Genomic DNA, 18,949 nt, shown 5'->3' with positions numbered 1-18,949 from the left:
ACTCAGCTTGTCGCACACATCCACTTCGAATTCGGATCTCCTCTACAATGCCATCAGGTCAAAATGGGTTATGTGCTATCCACGAAGCGAACCTCGTGAACCTTCATGGAATCCTAATCTATTTCGAGAATTGGACTTCGGAGTTTATATTTTGAGTATGATTGCGATTGATTGAATAGTCTCGCTAACTTGCTGGGTCTTTTCATTAATTTGTTTGATTTGTTTAATATTTTACATCTATAACCTCATCAAAACAATTTAAACAAATTCAAAACTTTTGAAACATCAAATTAGTGTCATTTTTTAACTGTTATAAACTCATCATAACCAGATAAACAAAAAAAAACTTTGACTCATCAAATTAGTGTTTTTTTTACTGTTATAAACTCATAGAAGGGAGATAAACAAAATCAAATTACTTGAATCATCAATTTGTTAATTTTTTTAACTCAAATTTTTAACTTTATTTTGGATTTTTTTAGTCTGTTATATTCATTTCTTTGGAATAATCAAATAAAATTGATAACCTAGTTTCAAAAAAATTATCAAGTCAGTATTCAAACACCTGAGCTACAATCATTTCAAATAAACTGATACATACCTCAATAGATATGCCATATGAGAACCGTCCATTACCTCCCCACATGAATTTCAGTGAGGAGAAAAGTCAGGCCTCTTCTGTAGACTCAGATTCGGGCCAGGACGAACTCGAGATGAAGAATAACCCCGCCTCACAGCCGAAATTTCCTGCTCCGAGTTTCCAAACTTTCTCTCAAGCACTGTCAGTTCCAGGTCCTCTTGATGCGGTTCAACAAGTTGGTTTATCCGATCACAAAGTCCAGGAAATCTCAAAGGAAGAATATTACCAGAATGTGAACTCGACTTCGGCCATCCTCAAGGAACAGCTTAAAGTTGCTGGTCTTCCTCCTCGAGTTTATGATTTGATTGAACAAGCTGGAAAGGAATGTGATAACGCTTTTGAAGGTTGCTATTGTTCATTTACTTCTTTCTTTTTGGGTGCTTTCTGACCCCTTTTCTTTTGCAGACTTAGAGCGAGGAAAACGTCCACCAACTCGACCCAATGTGAAGGTCATCTGGATTCAAGATGACTCCCCGCCTCCGCCCAACCGAAGGCGTTCTGAACGTACCCGCGAAGCCGCTCCCAGCTACTCCGGCACTCATATGCGCTCAAAACGGACCCGTTTGAATCTTAGCTCGAAACCCAAAGACCCAATCAATGAACATGATTCGAATGAGGATGCTGAAGGAGACGATGATTCGAATTCTGGTGGCCATGAGGACGAGGAAGAAGAAAAATCAAATGATGAAGTTGTTCAACACGAATCTCAAAATGAAAAAGAACCAGCAGAACATCAAGATCAAGACAAACTTTCAACCTCAGATGAACTAGATCTTCCCCCGGTCAACTTATCTCAAAAATCTCTACGGAAAGGAGTCATTCGATCAACCTCTTCAGACTTAGATGGAGAACCAATCTCCTCAGCACTATCGTCTCCACCACCCGTCCCGGAACCTTCTCCTGGCCCATCTTCCGAACTTGAGGATGAGGAAGATGGGTTAGGGAAAATCAGGGAGCCCCGAAGCTCACCGGCTCCTGAACAATCTCCGGCCCACGAAAAATCTCAGGTTCCCGAACAGCCTCCGGCTCCCGAACGCTCTCCGGCTCCCGAACAGCCTCCGGCTCCCGAACGCTCTCCGGCTCCGGTTCCCGAAAGATCCTCTGATCTGCCTTCGAGATTGCCTGCAGAAGTTCTCGGCGACCCCCATCCGGTCACTACGGAGGCATCCGAACGTAATACCAGCGACGTGGGACCTGGTTCGAACCGTAATGAAGATATTGAAATGGAGGTTGGATCCCCGGTGGAACTAATTACTCAGCTCATCAAGAACCAAATTGGTCAGTTTGTATTTTACGTTCGGCCAGGTCATAACCAGGGTAAGAACTCTGTGTTTTCCTCTCTTTTTGACCATTCTCGTCTCTCGTATAAACAAATGTCCAAGTCACACCATGTGAAGACGAAATGGATCTAGACATTCCAGTCTTTGACACAACTGAAGTGGCAACTATTCCAGCCAACTTACCTCCCGCAATCTCGGAGACGGATTTTATCCTGAAGCATCACGAAGTTTTCTGTCAAAGTTTCACCGAATTTCCGGCCAAAAAGATGTCTTCAGCTACCTTTGCCAAAGGTAGAGACAGTGCTTTCAACTTGATCGCCATGAGGCTTGAACATATTCCTCTCTTGGAAAAGCCATCTTTCCAATTACCTCCGGGAACATGTTTTTCAGGCAGCAAGATGTCTAATTCAGCATGGCTTGAATTTGTTAATGAGCAAGGTTAGTGCATATGATTTATTGAATTTTGGTAAAGTAAATCAACTGACATACCCTTTTGTCACAGGACTTCAATTCTTCACACCTGCTGAAGGTGAATTGCTGTTTAGCTCTGAATTATGGAGCCCTTCTTTGTTTCAAGATTCTTTCAATCCGGACCTGGATACAAAGTTATGGCCTTTTCACGTATGGCGGACTGTGCGGCCTATTGGATGTCCTTCCAAAAAGAAACGTCAAGAGGTTTCTAATTTATTTCAAGATGCTATTGCGGTGGCTGGGGATCAAGTCATTCACAAGAATACCTTTGAAGAAAACCCGGATGCTACTCCTTATGAAAATAGTTATAGATTTGTTTCTCATTTATTATTAACTTGTCCAACCTTAGGCTCCAGCGGTGGCGGAGAAAATCTACTTACTTCAGGCTTGTCAGGATCTCAATTAATTGCACACGAATCAGCAGTGGTCAAAGCCGGTACATTGAATAATCTTCAAAACTTTTCAGTCAGTGTTCACGATGTATTAATGGGGCTAGCTGTAATGGATTTACATTCAAAAATTCCTGAAAAAGCAACTGATACGGAGCAAAAACAAATCAAAAAAGATATCAATAAGAAGATTGACGAATTGAAGGAGGTTGGGTTTGCATGGGGTTCCTTGGCCGGTTTCATAACTAGTGGTGTTAGAGGATTAATGTTGGCTTCAAGAGATAAGCATGTGCCAGTGGGCAATGCTATGGCAATCATCAAGGCTGCGGAAGAAATTCAAAAGTTGGAGAAGATTTGGTGCCGGACTCATGATTATATTATGGGACTTTTGGTCAAAGGGTATTTCCCTCACAAGCGGTCAGTTCATCCAGGGAAATCAGTGTTTGGTGAAGTCAAGGTTCAAAAGATTCAGCTGGCCATATGCCTGGCCTACGACATTGGATACTATTGGTCGGTGCAGGTACCAGGTATGACTTGTGCTATTCTTCCTAAAGCTTATATCCCTTTGGTGAAGATCAACAACACCAAGCTGACAGTTGAAGGGGAAGAGGAAGATGCAATGGATATTGAGTAAATGTTTTGTATCTTCTATGTTTTGTTTTCTTCTTTTCTCACCAAAATACTCTTATGTAAGCAATGTCAACTATCATTGGTTCTTGAGTAATAAAACTTTCCGTGGTACAACCTTGTGTGAACCATATGATGACATGTGAGATATGTAAACATACCAACTGTAACATGTAAGGCTACATGTGTATACATGATGTAATGGCTGACCACAACTCAGCCACCATTTGAGTGGAAGCATTTAACCAGTCCTTTGTTCCCAGTTTCTTCCGATCTTATTATTATTTAATTCTGTTCTGTCCGCTTCCTTCAATTTGTTGAATCAACCAAGGTAATCCATGTTCTTCCTTTGTCTTCCCGTCTGTTCTTTACTTCACTGAGATGAAGACAGATCATATAAGAAGATATATTATATCCTCAAGAAGAAATGGAAACTTGAAGAATCCACAAGAAGCCGAATCTAATTGAATGTAGATGAATAAATCAATCAACATTTCTCAAACATCTGTTCAATTCATCGCAAAAGAAGACTCATATAATTCAAAACATTTACCTCTCATGATTTACTCACGAACAATTATTGAAGACGGTGGCACTTGAGATACATGCAGAGATGTTTATGTCTCGTGAAGGGCAGGGCAAGTGACTGAGGGGTACCCCAACTACCAGCCTAACCCTTTGCTAAATGTATCTCAGTGCTTCCGCATTTCATTCCTCAAGAAATTACTCAATACTTATTCATTCAATTATTCATTCATAAGATCTCACATTGAATCATTTCATACAACCAAAATTTTATTCACTTATTTCTTTGCATCCCCACACACATTCCAAAATATTCACGTGTTGAACATACCATTAATCAAAGCTATGTTTTTTTCCCTGTAGATGCCCAAACCAGTATCTGAACTTCGAAAGCAAAAGATGGTCGAGTACCAAAAGCGGAAGAAGGCTCAACAACACAATGCCCAACGGGATCCGGTCCGGGATGTTGGAAGAGAACATGTCAGTCAAAGAATCAAAGCAGGAATCAAAGACCGGTTTGGCTTGCCAGAGGACTGTGATGTATTCCGAGTTCCTCAATTTGGGAACAGGAAAGAGCGAGTAGTGACCTATGGGACTGTGGTACTTGTGAATCTGGCTGGAAATAAGCTTATATGTGTTGCTAGGTTCAACAAAGAGGTCAAGTCCCTTGAACTTTCTGTTGTTTCCACATGGCTGACATTTCTTGCTGCAGGACCCCGCCAGCATTGACCCTGCCCAAGTGCAACTTTGGAAAGACTTTCAAAGGGCTATCAAGATCATGCATCAACACTCTGAAGCACGGGGTGTAATCAAGGAAAATCATGCAGTCAAGATGCTACCGCCCCACGAGCGGCAAGGTACTATGAAAGCATTTGGTCACAGATCATCTAAGCGTGCTGGACAATATCAAAGAGGAACAGTTATTGGTTTGTTTATATTCACCTTTCCACAGGAGGACATTTCAGAAAGTTAATTTGTTCAATGTCTTAACACCAGCAACCTATGCCCAAAATTCATCTACCAGCGAGGACCCAGCCAAACTAGACGAGGACAAAGCCCGCCAAGATGAACTTCCTTGGGTAGTGGACTTTCATGCTGAAAGGACATGTTCATTATCTCTATTTGTGTATGATTCCAACAAGAAGCTGGCCGAAGACACTGATGCCCCGTCGTGGGGATCAAAAGAGCCGGTGCCTGGTAGCAAAGAGTGGGAGAAATCACCCAATGCCCAAGTCTTTGGGGACAAGGCTTTTGTGGGATCCAATGTGATTGCTACCACTGGAGGATTCCGCAATGGAGTTCATTGTGACTTTGATGCCACCGGATTTGCTTCGGGTTTCTTCTGCTTAATTGATGCGAACACATGTTGAGTATTTAATATTCACAGTCTTATGACCAATCTGCTGACATATGTAATCTATTACAGCTGAAATTATTACTCCGGCAAGAAGACTCAAACTTTTGGCCGAGAGGAAGGAAGAAATTGAACTAGAGAAGAAGACTGGACACCGCATTGATAAGAAGCATCCCCAAGTTGGTGCCAAGTTTGTAATTCACATCAGTAACTATTTCAAGTTTATTGTAGACATCAATGCAGCTGATGTGGTAAAATTACTGTGGGCAACAGATGTTTGCCACAACACCGAACATTTTTTATTTTCTGAAGGAGAAAAAAAAAAGACAACATACTTGCAGGGTGCTGTAACAAGGGAAAAAACCAAGGCAAGAAAAGGGATTGGAAAGAGTAAAGGGGCAGTAGACCATGTACTTGCTTATGCTTGTAGCACTCAGATCAGTACCACTGTGGTGGCAGCAATGAAGGAGATTATGGAACAGCGGGTTGGTTTGGATGATGAGAGCTGGGAAAAATTGCACAGCGGCCTTGCAGAGACCTACGATAAGCAGATGCAACGGAAACGGGCCAATTTGGACCATCTTCAGAATAAGATTACTTCTTATAAGGAAACAAAAGGTTCAGCACTCAGATTGTTAAAATGATATATACATGTTTTTTTTTTGTTTTTAAGATGATAATTTTGTGAGCAAAGGGATTTTGTAAATTTTTGATTTTTTTAAGAGCAACAAATTTTGGAATACAGATTGAAAGGAAAGAATTTACTCCTGAATTTCGGCCTTGTGCTAATCTCTTGCTGGAATATGAGTCTGTTCCCCAGACTTACCTCCAGACTTACCTCCATACAACAGCTCCATCTCCTCCCGTAGACTTAATTTTGCTACCTTTGGCTTGCATATCTTGTTGCATTCGTGCTGGGTAGAGAAGTTCTCCAAGCCTTTCCTTCCAGTATTTCCGTCGCACCAAGCCATACTGGGGCCAAAACAAACCGTCAGGCAAAATGTTGGAATGCAAGCACAAAAGTACTTACTTGCTCGTATCCACAATCAAAGGGTCTGTCAAAACCAAACCTACCCCCTGAAGATCCGCAACCATTCTTCTTCCGCCATAGTGTTTATGAGACCAATGACTGAGAGCTTGCATTACTTCATTGACTAAAGGACTGTCTGAAGGCCGGAGTTCAAAGTTGTGATTGCTGGTATACTTGCGGTATTGTGTAACATCAAGTACTTCTTCAAAGAAATAAGCACATTCTGTCGTAGCACTGCTTCCTGCATAGACCGGAAAGTTTTGAACCATCTGGAAAATAAAAACATGTTATCGAGAAAGCTTGAATAAAATGAGATCCATATATTTGACTCACACGAATGTTTTGGATAGCTTCAACCGTTGCAGGGAAAAGTTGAATTTCATTCAGACCCAAAGCGGCTTTCTTAAACTTTTCAATCACCATGGAAACAGCAGCATACACTCCACCGGATTCTTTATGGACAGCCAGATGAGTCATATTGGGAGGCAGCTCCCTCCGCTTCTTGGCAACCATCGGAGTCACCTCACCACCAGGTGTTCTTCCAAAGGCATTGTAACATGTCCTGAAAGAACCTTTTCCAATCACCACACTTTCATCAACTTTGAAATGATACGGTGTTACCACCCATTCAGGTTTACCTTCTGCATTTCCTGTCAAAATGCATTTTTTCCCAACGGTGAAACCGTCTGTAGTCTCAGCAGGTGGAACAGGGCAAGCCATGGGAAGCTTTCGACCAAATACGGAGATATCAATAGCCTCTCTGAAATCAAAGGCCGGTACTAAGGAGGGCATGTCAGCCAGACCAAAAATGAGTAGTGAACAAGAGCGGTGAGCTTACCTGTCTGGTGAGGTGGTATCACATGAGTCATAGCTACAGGAGCCACATCACTCTGAGCACGGTGGGGAGATTTTCGTGGGGTGATGGGTGGCGGGAGTGTGTATGTACTATTCTTGGTTTTAAAATTAGAAGCCTTCTTTCGAGTGACTCGTGGTGAGGTGACTTTTGTTGAAGTTGAAGGTGTACACCTGGCTTTCTTGCTTGGCTGGAATATTTCGACACTCAAAGGCAGATCACCATCACTATCACTATCACTATCACTATCACCATAATCTGCTTCTTCATCTCCATCATCTAATAACATCTCCTCATAAGTCAAATGTTGAGATGCCTTTCTTTTAGCTTGTCGTTGAGGTTGTACTGGCTTACTGGTGGAAGGTCGAAGCCAAGGATTATTTTTGACATATTTGTCAGCCAGAAAAATTAGCTCGAGGCTAGGTTCTCCTTTAGTGTCATCAAGATATCTGGCAAAAACTTCATTGTTATGTAAGACCACAGGTGATTTCCGGCCACGGCCGGTTTTGGCCAGGTTGAAATACTCAGAGTTGTAAACTTTGGGTGCCTGAGGGTAAAGAGGAGAGTCAACCGAGTGGTCCCACAGGTTGAAGATGCCTTCCTTGGTGTCGTCCAAGAGTGTCAACGATGCCCTATCCACAGTGAAAGTTCCCCGAAGTAGACCATGAGCGAAAGAGCCGGTGTCGTATATCACCATCCATCCTACAGAGCATACTCGGCCAGTGTGAGTAGTGAAAGGTGGAGGTTTAGGTGCTGCTGGGTGACCATTAAACATGCGGTTGCTGCTAGCTTGTTTCTTGGCAGCAGCTCGCTTTGACTTGTCGCTTTGAAGTTGGTGAACATGAGTACCAGTGGAAGTCGAGGTACGGGCTGCAACAGCTGCTTTGGCATTGATGACCTTGAGATTGGCAGGGCGGGGTTGAGAAGCTTGGGTGGGTGCCTGCTGGGGGGGAGAAGGAACCTTTTTGTTTCGGTCCGCATTGATGTTTTCAAGGCAGGGTCCACATATTTTGTGTTCTCCTTGACGGAGAGTACTTTGACATAAGGGACAAGTAGGTCGGTTCATGATAGTGAAATATGAGTATCTGAGAGAAACCAAAGTCGAAGAAGAAGCTGATTGAAGAAGATTGAGGTCGATCAAAGAAGATTGAAGTCGATCGGAGAAGATTGAAGTCGATCGAAGAAGATTGAAGAAGATTGAAACTGATTCAAGAAGATTGAAGAAGATTGAAACCGATTCAAGAAGATTGAAGAAGATTGAAGAAGATTGAAACCGATTCAAGAATATTGAAGAAGATTGAAGAAGATCAAAGAGAATTGAAGAATACTAGGGAGCAATGAAGCCGATACAAGAATATTGAAGAAGGGTGAAGCCGATCCAAGAATATCAGAGACGATCAAAGAGGTTCAGTGTAGTGTAGAAGAGTGAAGACGATCAAATAAGGATGAAGAAGAGTGGAGACAATCAAATAAGTATGAAGAAGAGTGGAGACAATCAAAGAGGTTCAGTGTAGTGTAGGTTTGGTTGAACAAGTGGATGGGTGGAGACTATAACAAAAGTTGGAGGAATGACTAAGATGATCGGTGATGGTGTGTGGGTTGTGTGATTGGTTGAGAGGTAGAGGTAGAGAGGTACACTTTTCATCATCTAATGTGAAGTTTTCATTTTTGGGGTCTTTGTTTATGGTTTGTTAATTGTCGTTTTTTGATTATCGACATTTGTTTTTTGATTTTCGACTTTTGATTTTTTGATTTTTTGATTTTTGAATTTTGATGTCCTCTTTTGTGGTTTCCTGGTACTTTTTGTGTCAATGCGACAATGGGGTGACAAATGTTGAGTTTCAAGTTGTAAATCTACTGAAATTTGGGCCGTAACCTGGTCTGAAAGGGGTTTCTGCCATGACTTTTACTCCGGTACAGGGGTTTTTGCCCTGTATTTGAGTATTTTCTGTAGTTTTGTCTTTGATTTTTGAATTTCGCACCCGGGAATTGTGATTTTCGTTTTTTGATTTTTGCATTGTCACCTTGACACCTCTCGCATTCCGTACAATAGGGTACAGGAAGTAGCAAACGGTTACTTGATATCCTGGTACTCCAGTAATAACCAATGTCATAAGCCAAACATACTGCCAAGGGTACCTTTTGCACATGCACACCATCAAACTATTGGAGTCATCCAAATCTTGGTCTTCGGAGTCGGTGTCCATATCCATCGTGGATGGAGTAGGTGGGCGGTCACCAGGAATAATATCCTCACCCATTTGGGTTAAATCATTTGTATGGGAAAGATCCTCCATTTGATGATGGTTGAATTATTGAGGTGGTTGGTGTTCAACAAAAAAAGTTGATGATGCGAGTGGATGAGTTGAATTTGATATGAAAAATTGAATTAATGAGAAGGAGGGAGTGATCAAAAAATTCAATTGATATCTTTTTCAATCAAGATTGCATACAGGTTGTGTATACTTTGAGTGGGCGAAGGGCCTTTCTCACTTACAGGCCACCTAAGCCTAGGTGGTCTTCCTATTAAAGTTTGTCCACCTAGGCTTAGGTGGCCTATTCCTCCAGTCGATCGACTGGAGAAGCGGCCCCGGGACCGGTATGTACACTTGACCGGGCCCAGGGCCTCTCTCTCCAGTCGATCGACTGGAGGAATGGGCCACCTAAGCGTAGGTGGCCTGCCTCTGAAGGTTTGACCTCCTAGTGTATCTAATACACATAAGCTAGGTGGTCAGACCGTGTGAGGCAGACCACCTAGCCTTAGGTGGCATGCTTCTCCAGTCGATCGACTGGAGGACGGGGCACCGTGTCCTGGTGGACGCATTGAATTTTTCTCCAGTAGATCGACTGGAGAACAAGCGCTGGGACCGGGATAGACTGATTCCTCGGTACCCAGGCCATCCCTCCAGTCGATCTACTGGACGGAAGGGCCACCTAAGCCTAGGTGGCCCTAGGCATTGTTCTCCAGTCGATCGACTGGAGAACAATGGCCTGGGACCGGGATAGACTGATTCCTTGGTCCCAGGGCCATCCCTCCAGTCAATCGACTGGAGGGAAGGGCCACCCAAGCCTAGGTGGCCCTAGGCTGTGTTCTCCAGTCGATCGACTGGAGAACCAGCCCTGGGACCGGGATAAACTGCAGGCCCGGTCCCAGGGCCATCCCTCCAGTCGATCGACTGGAGGGAAGGACCACCTAGGCCTAGGTGGCCCTAGGCTGTGTCCTCCAGTCGATCGACTGGAGAACCGGCCCTGGGACCGGGATAGGCTGATAGCCCGGTCCCAGGGCCATCCCTCCAGTCGATTGACTGGAGGGAGGGACCACCTAAGCCTAGGTGGTCTCTCTATTAGAGTTTGACCACCTAGGCTTAGGTGGCTCTCTCCAGTCGATTGACTGGAGAGAAAGACAAGCCCTGGGACCGGGGCTTTGGTCTATTCCGGTCCCAGGGCTAGTTCTCCAGTCGATCGACTGGAGAACTATGCCTAAGGTGGCCTGCTTCTCCAGTCGATCGACTGGAGGAAGAGGCCACCTAGGCCTAGGTGATCTGCTTGTCAAACCTTGTTAGGCAGACCACCTAGGCTTAGGTGGCCTATTCCTCCAGTCAGGCTTAGGTGGCCTATTCCTCCAGTCGATCGACTGGAGAGGCAGGCCACCTAAGCCTAGGTGGCCTGTTTAACAAGGTTTGGCCACCTAGCAGGTGAATTACACTTAAGCTAGGTGGTCAAACCTTGAGAGGTAGACCCCTCAGGCTTAGGTGGCCTTCTCCAGTCGATCAACTGGAGGAGTGGCCCTGGGACCAGCAGAAAAGCACCGGTCCCAGGGCCACCTCTTCAGTCGATCGACTGGAGAAGGCCATTTAAGCCTAGGTGGTCTACCTCTCAAGGTCTCTGCATTGGAGATTGACCACCTAGGCCTAGGGGGTCCTTTTTTCCAGTCGATCGACTGGGGAAAAGGCCCAAGGACCGGCAGAGACGTCAAAGCACCGGTTCCAAGGCCCGACAGAGATCACCTAGCCTCAATGATGAGCATCATCATGGCCTCTAAGCTACAAATGATTTTGTGTGGTATCAATCACAAATAAAATTATGTCTTTCACATAAACCCCACATAGAACGGTGGACTATGCAGACCAAGAAACGGCAGTAATTAAAATTCCCATAACGTGTTTGATAAGTTGATAACCATGGTTGTGGTGATCCATGCAAATCTCGGCAATTTTTGTCCCCACAAGCGCCCCACATTGGCAAATCCATTTGTCTTTCCCCACCAACCACCCTCTTTTATTCAGGCAAAATGAACAGGGTGTTGATGCAGAAAATCAACCCATTAATCTCATTGAGCAAAAACTGGGTATAAAATTACCGGATGAAAGAATTCATAACAGCAAGGTAAGAGATGCTATTCCAACGGACTGGAAGCTTAGCCCAAAGATTGCATACTTGGTTCACATGCTTCAGAAGAAAAAATCACATGGTGGTGGGAAGAGTGTTATATACACTCAGTGGAAGAGCTTTATTGATTGGTGAGCTTTGTCAAAACCTAGCCCCATTATATCATCAAATAGCTGACTTCATTCCCAGGATCATCATGGCTTTTGACAACTCTGGCATCACATACCGTCAGCTGCATGGGGACCAGTCCACCTTTGAGCGTACTTCTCAACTCAATTCTTTCACCAAGGACCCAAATGTTGAAGCATTTGTAGTATCAATAGAGGCTGGTGGGGTAGGTTTGAACATGACATGTGCGGACGAGGTCTATTTGATGGTAAGTCAGGCTTTTACATTGGATCTGGGAACACTGATGGAGCAGTGGCGTATCTTTAGGATGCACATTGGAACCCTCAGGTAGTGCAACAAGCCGTGGACCGCCTTCACCGAATTGGTCAGGCCAAGCCTGTCAGAGTATTTCATGTAGTTACTGGACAGTCAATTGAGCAGCATCTTTACAATGTGAGTGTAACAACAAATTCCTGTGAGTGAATGTAGCCCTAACACCTAGCTCTCACTTGTTCCAGGTTCAGAAGAGAAAAGCTGCCCTGGCAAAAAGAGTGATTACATTAACTGTCCCTACAGAGGAATTGGAGAAGGCTGAAGCACTGCGTGTGGAGGAGTTTCCAACAGGGGATGTATCAGATTTGGGAGATCCCAATCAATGCTACCGCAATTAAGATCTAACATATGGGATGCTGGTTTCTGCAACCTTTTTGTAACTGTCTCTATCAAGTCTCTTGTTTCTCAAAAGATAAACCAATACACAAGCGGTTTTCCTGATAAAGGTTGCTTACCATAATAGCATAAATGAATTTTGGTTTGTAAGGTTTCAATTTGTGCATCTCAATTCAAAGAGCTCAATTTAAGAGAAATTCATTAAAGCATGTTTCAAAGTCTAGTATGTTGAGCTAGTGACAAATAAAGCGCCTACAAGAACAAATCAATTTGATTTTAATCACTAATTAAATACCACATCGGATTCACCTGGCTGTGGTGCAAAGGGAGTACCAGTCCAGTCATACTGTCTCAACCTTTCTAATACAAAATTGAAAATCTCCCAAACATTCGTAGTTCTCAAATCATCATAATCAAACTCCATGTCAGACATGACTTCGTCAACTACATCCGCAAACCCCTCAGGTGTCTTAGTCCATAATCTTTCTTGATCTGGATAATCCTCCTCAATGATCTGATCAACGTTATAACTGGGAACTCCTATCAAGTGATCTGTGCCAGCCAACTCGTCACCTGGGTTGTAATAGCAATAGTTAGCACTACATCCGGTTGGTAACCTAGAGCGGTTGTCTCTACGCCTTTGAAAATTGTTGGCATGGTCTTTGGAGGTGTCTAAAGCTTCTTGTATGGCGGGTACGTAGAGCTGGAGGAACAAGAGTCTAAAAGAAAGATGAGTTAGTACAAGAGCTACTCAAAGAAACACAAATCACAAACTCACCTTTGCATTGGATCATCAGGATCATAATCACCATCCGCAATCCTTTGAGCAATCTCATCTTTCAAGTGACCAGTCACTGCATTTTGCATCTTCTCCCAAGCAGATTCAATCTTAGTATTACTAGTAGAGGGAACATATCTATGGTACTGGAAACCGGGGGGTTCAGTGCCGTATTGCTGTCCAAAGTACATTTGATGGCCAGCAAGGTCGATGGTCTCAGTACCTCGGTCAGTGGTGAGTTTTTGAGGGATGCCTCCGTGTTTCTTGACAAGTTCAAGATACCATAAATCAACATGTCGTGGGTCACTGTTGGTGACATGAGCATGGAGACCCAAGAGCTTCCGAGACCAGCAGTCGATGAAACCGTAGATTCCAATTCCGTAAGGCATCAATTTGTCGTGTCCGTCAGAAGCCCAAACCTGGTTAGGACCACCCGCATAATACTGCCGCCTTTTCAGTTTGTGAGCCGCTCGGACTTTGACCATGTCAGGATTGATCACTTTCAGAATGGCCGATATAACATCACTAGCAGAAAAGAAAAAATGAAGAGAGAGGAAAAGTCAGCATAGGTTATCAGGGATGTGATGAAGTAATATATTAATCACCGATGAATATGCAAGTTATGATCAGCCATGAGCTTTCGCTTGATACTCTTGATACCCAGGACATGACCAAAATCTTCTTCCATTTGGTTAATCAATTGCACAAGCTCTTCGTAAGTAATTTTGTTGAGATCAAGATCATCTCGTTTGCGGTTGAGCTGAAGTCTCTTCTCATGACGAGCCAAGGTGGAACGGCTGATGACAATTTTGTTTTCATTCTTCATTGAGATGAGGGTTCTTTTTTGATTGTAACTTTTACCGTGTTTGTCTAACACAGCCTTCGTGACAGTCTCTTCATCATACTCCACTCGGTGTTTCAAACCCCATGCCTCAATACGTCGACGGATGGTACGAACACTGATCTTGATTTGATGACTTCTCCAGATGTTGTCGGATACCGATTGTGCTGTCCACTTGTTGTTATGAGCTTGTTCTAGAATAGGTTGTAAGATATCATCTGAGATTTCAATTCGTCCAGGCATGATAACAGTAGTTAGATGATGAAATGGAGAGATTGATGATTGATAGAATGGATTGGATAATATGTGTCAAAGTGACAAGTGAATGTGGTTTTTGGGTGGTATGAGGACGTTGCTGGGTGAGAATCGAATTGAAGAGGGAGAGGTAGGTTAAGAGTGATTATTTCTGCAAATTCTGATTAGGTTTTGTGTCTTCCTGGAGTAATGATTGTGTGATCGGTAGGTTTTGGCTGCTGAGGTTGTCCTGTGGTCCAGTTAGGTATTGGGTTTTGTTGTTTTATACATATGTGAAGTTTGACATGATGAAAATCGATTTCTTGAAATTTTCATGTAATATTTGTGCCAAAGTGCCAAGTCGGTGGTCGATATTTGAGTTGTGGTCTGGAAATTGTGAAAACTGGCAGAAAGATAGGTTTTATCCCCAATACAGGCGGTTTCAGACCAGTATTGGGGTTAAATCTGATGTTTATTCCAGTTTTATCAATTTCTGACCCGGGGATTCTGAAATTTCAATTTTTGAAAATTGAATTGTCACTTTGACACACCTCGCATTCCGTACTCAGCATTACTGAGTCCAAAGCTTTTCAAGCCAGTTTCTGAACCAAAGAATTCATAAGATTTGGAAATAAGTATACTTCGAATATGTATATGAAGAAAAAGATGAACTGCTTACAAAAAAGTGAGATAAGATCGGCATTGAAATTTGTATACGACTTTCCACCGGTCGGGACAAGAGAAATCACTGGTACACCTACTACACCTGTCCAAACTTCAAATGAATAGCTTCCGACTGTCACAGTTTTTCCTGTGCTTGAACCAGCAGGAGCTGCACCCCCTTTTGTGGTTAACCATATCTAAATACAACCAATGATCATCAAGAACAGGATGAACAAGATCGTGAAATAAATACACGCATTGGAAAGTCAAAGTACTTCACTCACCATGATCTCATGAGTTGCACATCCTCCCGATTGTCCTGAGCAACTGGCAGAAGAAGAGGTGAAGATATCCAAAGACTGTAGAAGCAAATAACGAGCATCAGATATCTTTTCATCTTGTACAATGATGAGAATAAAGTCTTACCACATCGGCGACTAAATTAGATGATGCTGCGCTCAAACTCCAGCTCCATGAAGTGGAGAATTTTTTCAAGCTTGATATCTTGACTGGTGTGCCAGCCCAACCCACATTAGAGTCTGATAAGGAGTTCATCAGCAGAGTTCAAAAATGGGACGAGTAGCAAGCAGTTAACAGCTTACAAGATTTCACCTGAGTATCCAAACTTGAGCTGCTCGAAGTGAAGTCGAACGTGGTAGACCAGCTGATTGTTCCTGCCGAGTATGACTTGCATTTAACACTTTGAGAACTAGAAGACAACGCCGAGCTGGCTGATCCGACATGGAAAGAAAGCTTGAAAACACTTCAGTTTGTAAACTGGCGATAAAGATTTTTGTTTGAAAATCGCAAGTAGTTCTTTCTGACCTCCCCAGACATTGTTATAAAGCGTAAGGCTATCACCAAGTACTTCACTACCGAATGTACTTTGTCCGGATGTCCAGCTCATATCTTTTGTGCATCCTTGCGCATTGACGTTTGGAATGAGGGAAGACCTATCACTGGCAAATAACAGAACCAATAGACAAGCAAGTTGGTACAGCATCTTTGGGCGTTTGTTGCTAGTATAGTCTTGAAATCTGATCAATGTGTGATCTCTTCTGGAAGAAGCAGCGAATTTTGTAATTAGATGGTTATATAAAATGTACAACAAAGGCACTGGAGCTACTGGACAAGGAGTTGGTGACCTTCAAGGATTCTTATACACAGAGAACAAAACTCTAGGTTTCTTCTCAAGTTCGAGACGAGCTTGAAAGGCATGTGCATAACAAAAAATTTCTAGATTGGAACTTCTGACATTAATATCTTGCACAAGATGAAACACTGACGGGCCTCATTCATGCTTTGATTCATTTCATTTTTATATGCACAAAGCAAAAAGGTTTGTGGATCCTTCTCGGAGTGCCTTTAGCCCCTGTAGCCAGCTTCATATGTCTCATGAAAGTCTTATCAATTCCGGCATAAAGCCATCGAAGAATCAAGGCATAACGCTCTCAGATATCTCGTTTCGTGGTGTTACTCGGAGATGGCATTCCGAGAAAATCGGGAACACATCATACAAATACGTGATTCTAGATGACCAAGGAGATTTCTACACCAATGAGCAAATCCTAGAAGATGACGACAATCTTAAACTATGAGTGAAGTTCAGCGTTGAAGTTCAAAATCCATGGGCTGACTAACTTAACTAAGTACCTCCTCGCGGGCGTCCTACGGAGCTTGCGGAGGAGGGACTTACGACTTATTCGTACTTCGCTGCATGATTAGATTGCCAAATTTCGGATTTTTGACTATTTGAGACTGAATCTGCATCACTGCATCCACCATCAACTCCTTAAAAAAACTGAATCGGGTAAAAAATTCTTGAACATCTTGTACATAGTCTCATTGAATCCAAACCAATGGTGAATGGTAGCTTCTTCCTTCAAACCGAAGAAGAAATAGTGTAACTTTTTTTGATACCGATTGGACAACTGCGGAGACGGCTGGACCCAAGAGAGGTCCATTTCGTTTTGACCATGGAAAGAGAGAGAGTGAATCAATGATCAGGAGAGAGAGAGATAGAGGAGAGAGAGATAACGATAATGGAAATCTTTCAACGTTGGGCTGGATAGCTCCAGCTTCAAACAGGGAGAGAGAAAATGTTCTGGTTCTGAACGCAATCCCATCAAAGTTGTCGAGATTATTTTGCGATGGCCACGACCGATCCACCTGCTTTTGATGATACGAGAAAGAAAACACTCCTTAGCTCAGCTGGGAATCATATTACAACTGAAAAGTCTGCGTCTAACTTCAATAACCGACGACCTACGGAGCTCCTTGCGGCTACGCCTGCGACTGCAGTTTCTAAGCAAACTCGGGCGAAAGTTGTACTTCCAGACTACATCTTGGCTTTATCCAATGAAGAACTGCGCAAGGTGATTGAGGACAATCATTTGAAGAAATATAATTGTCCAGCTAAAGATCTACAAGTTGAAGCAGTAATTGCCTTGGTCAGGGGCCACGACACATTTGTATTAGCTGGAACTGGCTGTGGAAAAACCCGAATTGCCGAGTTGTTCCTCGACCTCTTTGCCAAGGAGGCAAAGGCGAATATTATTGTTTTCAATCCACTAGATGCTTTGGGCGACAACCAGGTAAATAAAGCAAATCTCCACCATTTCTTTGAGCTTATAAATTTGTATATAATATTAATTGCATGTTCTGGTTGTATGAAGGTTGCCGAGAAAAAAAAATGGAAGATCAACGCGGTGAATTTGACAAAGGAAAGCTTTACGGATGATGTGGAAAAAGACATCATGGCAGGTGTATACTCTGTGATATATGTGGTGAGGAATAACTTCCGACTTCAGAAACTCTATTCTACACAAGCTGACGTGAAAACTACGTCAATTTTGAGCAAAGAGCCCGGAGATTTTTTTGAACAGCAAGCGTTTTGAGCGTATTTACTTCAGTGCAAAATTTCAAGACCGTCTGATTGCAAAGGTGCTAGATGAAGCACATATGATTTACTGGTGGGGGATGGTTCAGAGCGGACGAGCAAAACACAGTTCTGCATTCACGCGGCTACAGGATGGCGGCAGCTTTCGACCATCATACGGCGACCTTTGCCTCCGACTACTGGCGACAAATAAAATTCCTCTTTTATTAATGTCAGCGACTTGTGCACCAAGACCTTTTTCGGCGATTTTGAACAACTTGAGCATCCAGGAAGCTGATCTCAAGATTGTGCGAGGCGAGCTGAGTCGTTCAAACATCACTATACTTCGAATCCAAATGGACCACGGGTTACGGAAAGCAATGGACTTAAAACTTATGTATGCCAAGAAAGGAGAAGTCCCCGACATGGATTTGGTCAAGTCACTTATTTACTCATCGACCAGGGGTGCAACTTTTGACGTGATGAAGGCAGTTAATGAAGCCCGAGGAACACCATTAGGCGAGCACAATCCAGACAGTACCCTGATCCGAAGATATCATTCATGTATTGGAAAAAAAGAGAAACTGAGGGGAATTTCAGGTTATACAAATGATGAATTCCCTCTAATTTCGTGTACAAATGCTCTTGGCCTTGGACAAGATTGGCCTTCGGTGATGCAGGTAATTGTGATGGCCCGTACAGCCCTTCCCGAGCTGACTCAACTTTTTGGGCGATGTGGACGAGGGAACAGTCCAGGGCTAGCTATTCACTTTGTTGAAAGAATACGTACTGGTGGTTCAAATTCCGTGGAAGATGTCGATGATAGCAAAGAGATGACGGATGACCGGCTCATGGATGCGTATGCTTTCACCCCGATATGCCTACGAGTGGCACTATCACTGGGGAACACGTAAGTAGTCCAATGCCTGAATGGTGGTAAACTCAATCCGCTGATGTTGTTATTCAGAATTGGGACAGTTCCTTGTTGTGTAGATGATCCAAGAGTAATCGCTGAAAAGGAACGGGAAGTAGCCGCAGGTTTCCCAATATGCAAGTGCTCGAATTGTAGCCCAAAAGCGGCTGAGATGCTCATCTGCAACTTACCTAGATTGACAAAACAAAATTACAAGTTGGCTATGGAAGACGCTTTCAGTGTTGAGGGATTTTTAAAACCTGAAGAGATCGAGGCAAAGAAGAATGAAGTGATCAATGGTAATGGT

At 43.2% G+C, this 18,949-nt stretch overlaps 2 protein-coding genes and 1 pseudogene across 3 annotated transcripts; 1 reads left to right on the top strand and 2 right to left on the bottom strand.

Moving 5' to 3' along the window:
• Positions 1-6,695: 6,695 nt before the first annotated feature.
• Positions 6,696-7,559, bottom strand: MELLADRAFT_95636 (uncharacterized protein; the record flags this gene model as incomplete). The annotated part of the gene is made up of 4 exons (XM_007418168.1): positions 6,696-6,714; positions 6,756-7,095; positions 7,155-7,461; positions 7,524-7,559. The coding sequence occupies 4 exons, from the start codon at positions 7,557-7,559 to the stop codon at positions 6,696-6,698; spliced, it is 702 nt and encodes a 233-aa protein (XP_007418230.1).
• A 4,078-nt stretch (positions 7,560-11,637) lies between these two features.
• Positions 11,638-12,337, top strand: MELLADRAFT_95635 (uncharacterized protein; the record flags this gene model as incomplete). Its single annotated transcript, XM_007418167.1, has 4 exons — positions 11,638-11,689; positions 11,732-11,934; positions 11,994-12,119; positions 12,185-12,337. The coding sequence occupies 4 exons, from the start codon at positions 11,638-11,640 to the stop codon at positions 12,335-12,337; spliced, it is 534 nt and encodes a 177-aa protein (XP_007418229.1).
• Positions 12,338-14,725: 2,388 nt separating this feature from the next.
• On the bottom strand, positions 14,726-15,854 carry MELLADRAFT_123952 (annotated as a pseudogene; the record flags this gene model as incomplete). Its single annotated transcript has 6 exons — positions 14,726-14,790; positions 14,868-15,048; positions 15,136-15,210; positions 15,278-15,390; positions 15,454-15,582; positions 15,677-15,854. Coding segments are annotated over 6 exons (741 nt in total).
• Between the last annotated feature and the right edge of the window lie 3,095 nt (positions 15,855-18,949).

The sequence above is a fragment of the Melampsora larici-populina genome, assembly GCF_000204055.1.
Source record: "Melampsora larici-populina 98AG31 unplaced genomic scaffold MELLAscaffold_86, whole genome shotgun sequence".
NCBI lineage: Eukaryota > Fungi > Basidiomycota > Pucciniomycetes > Pucciniales > Melampsoraceae > Melampsora > Melampsora laricis-populina.
This window is presented reverse-complemented; position numbering and strand designations above follow the sequence as displayed.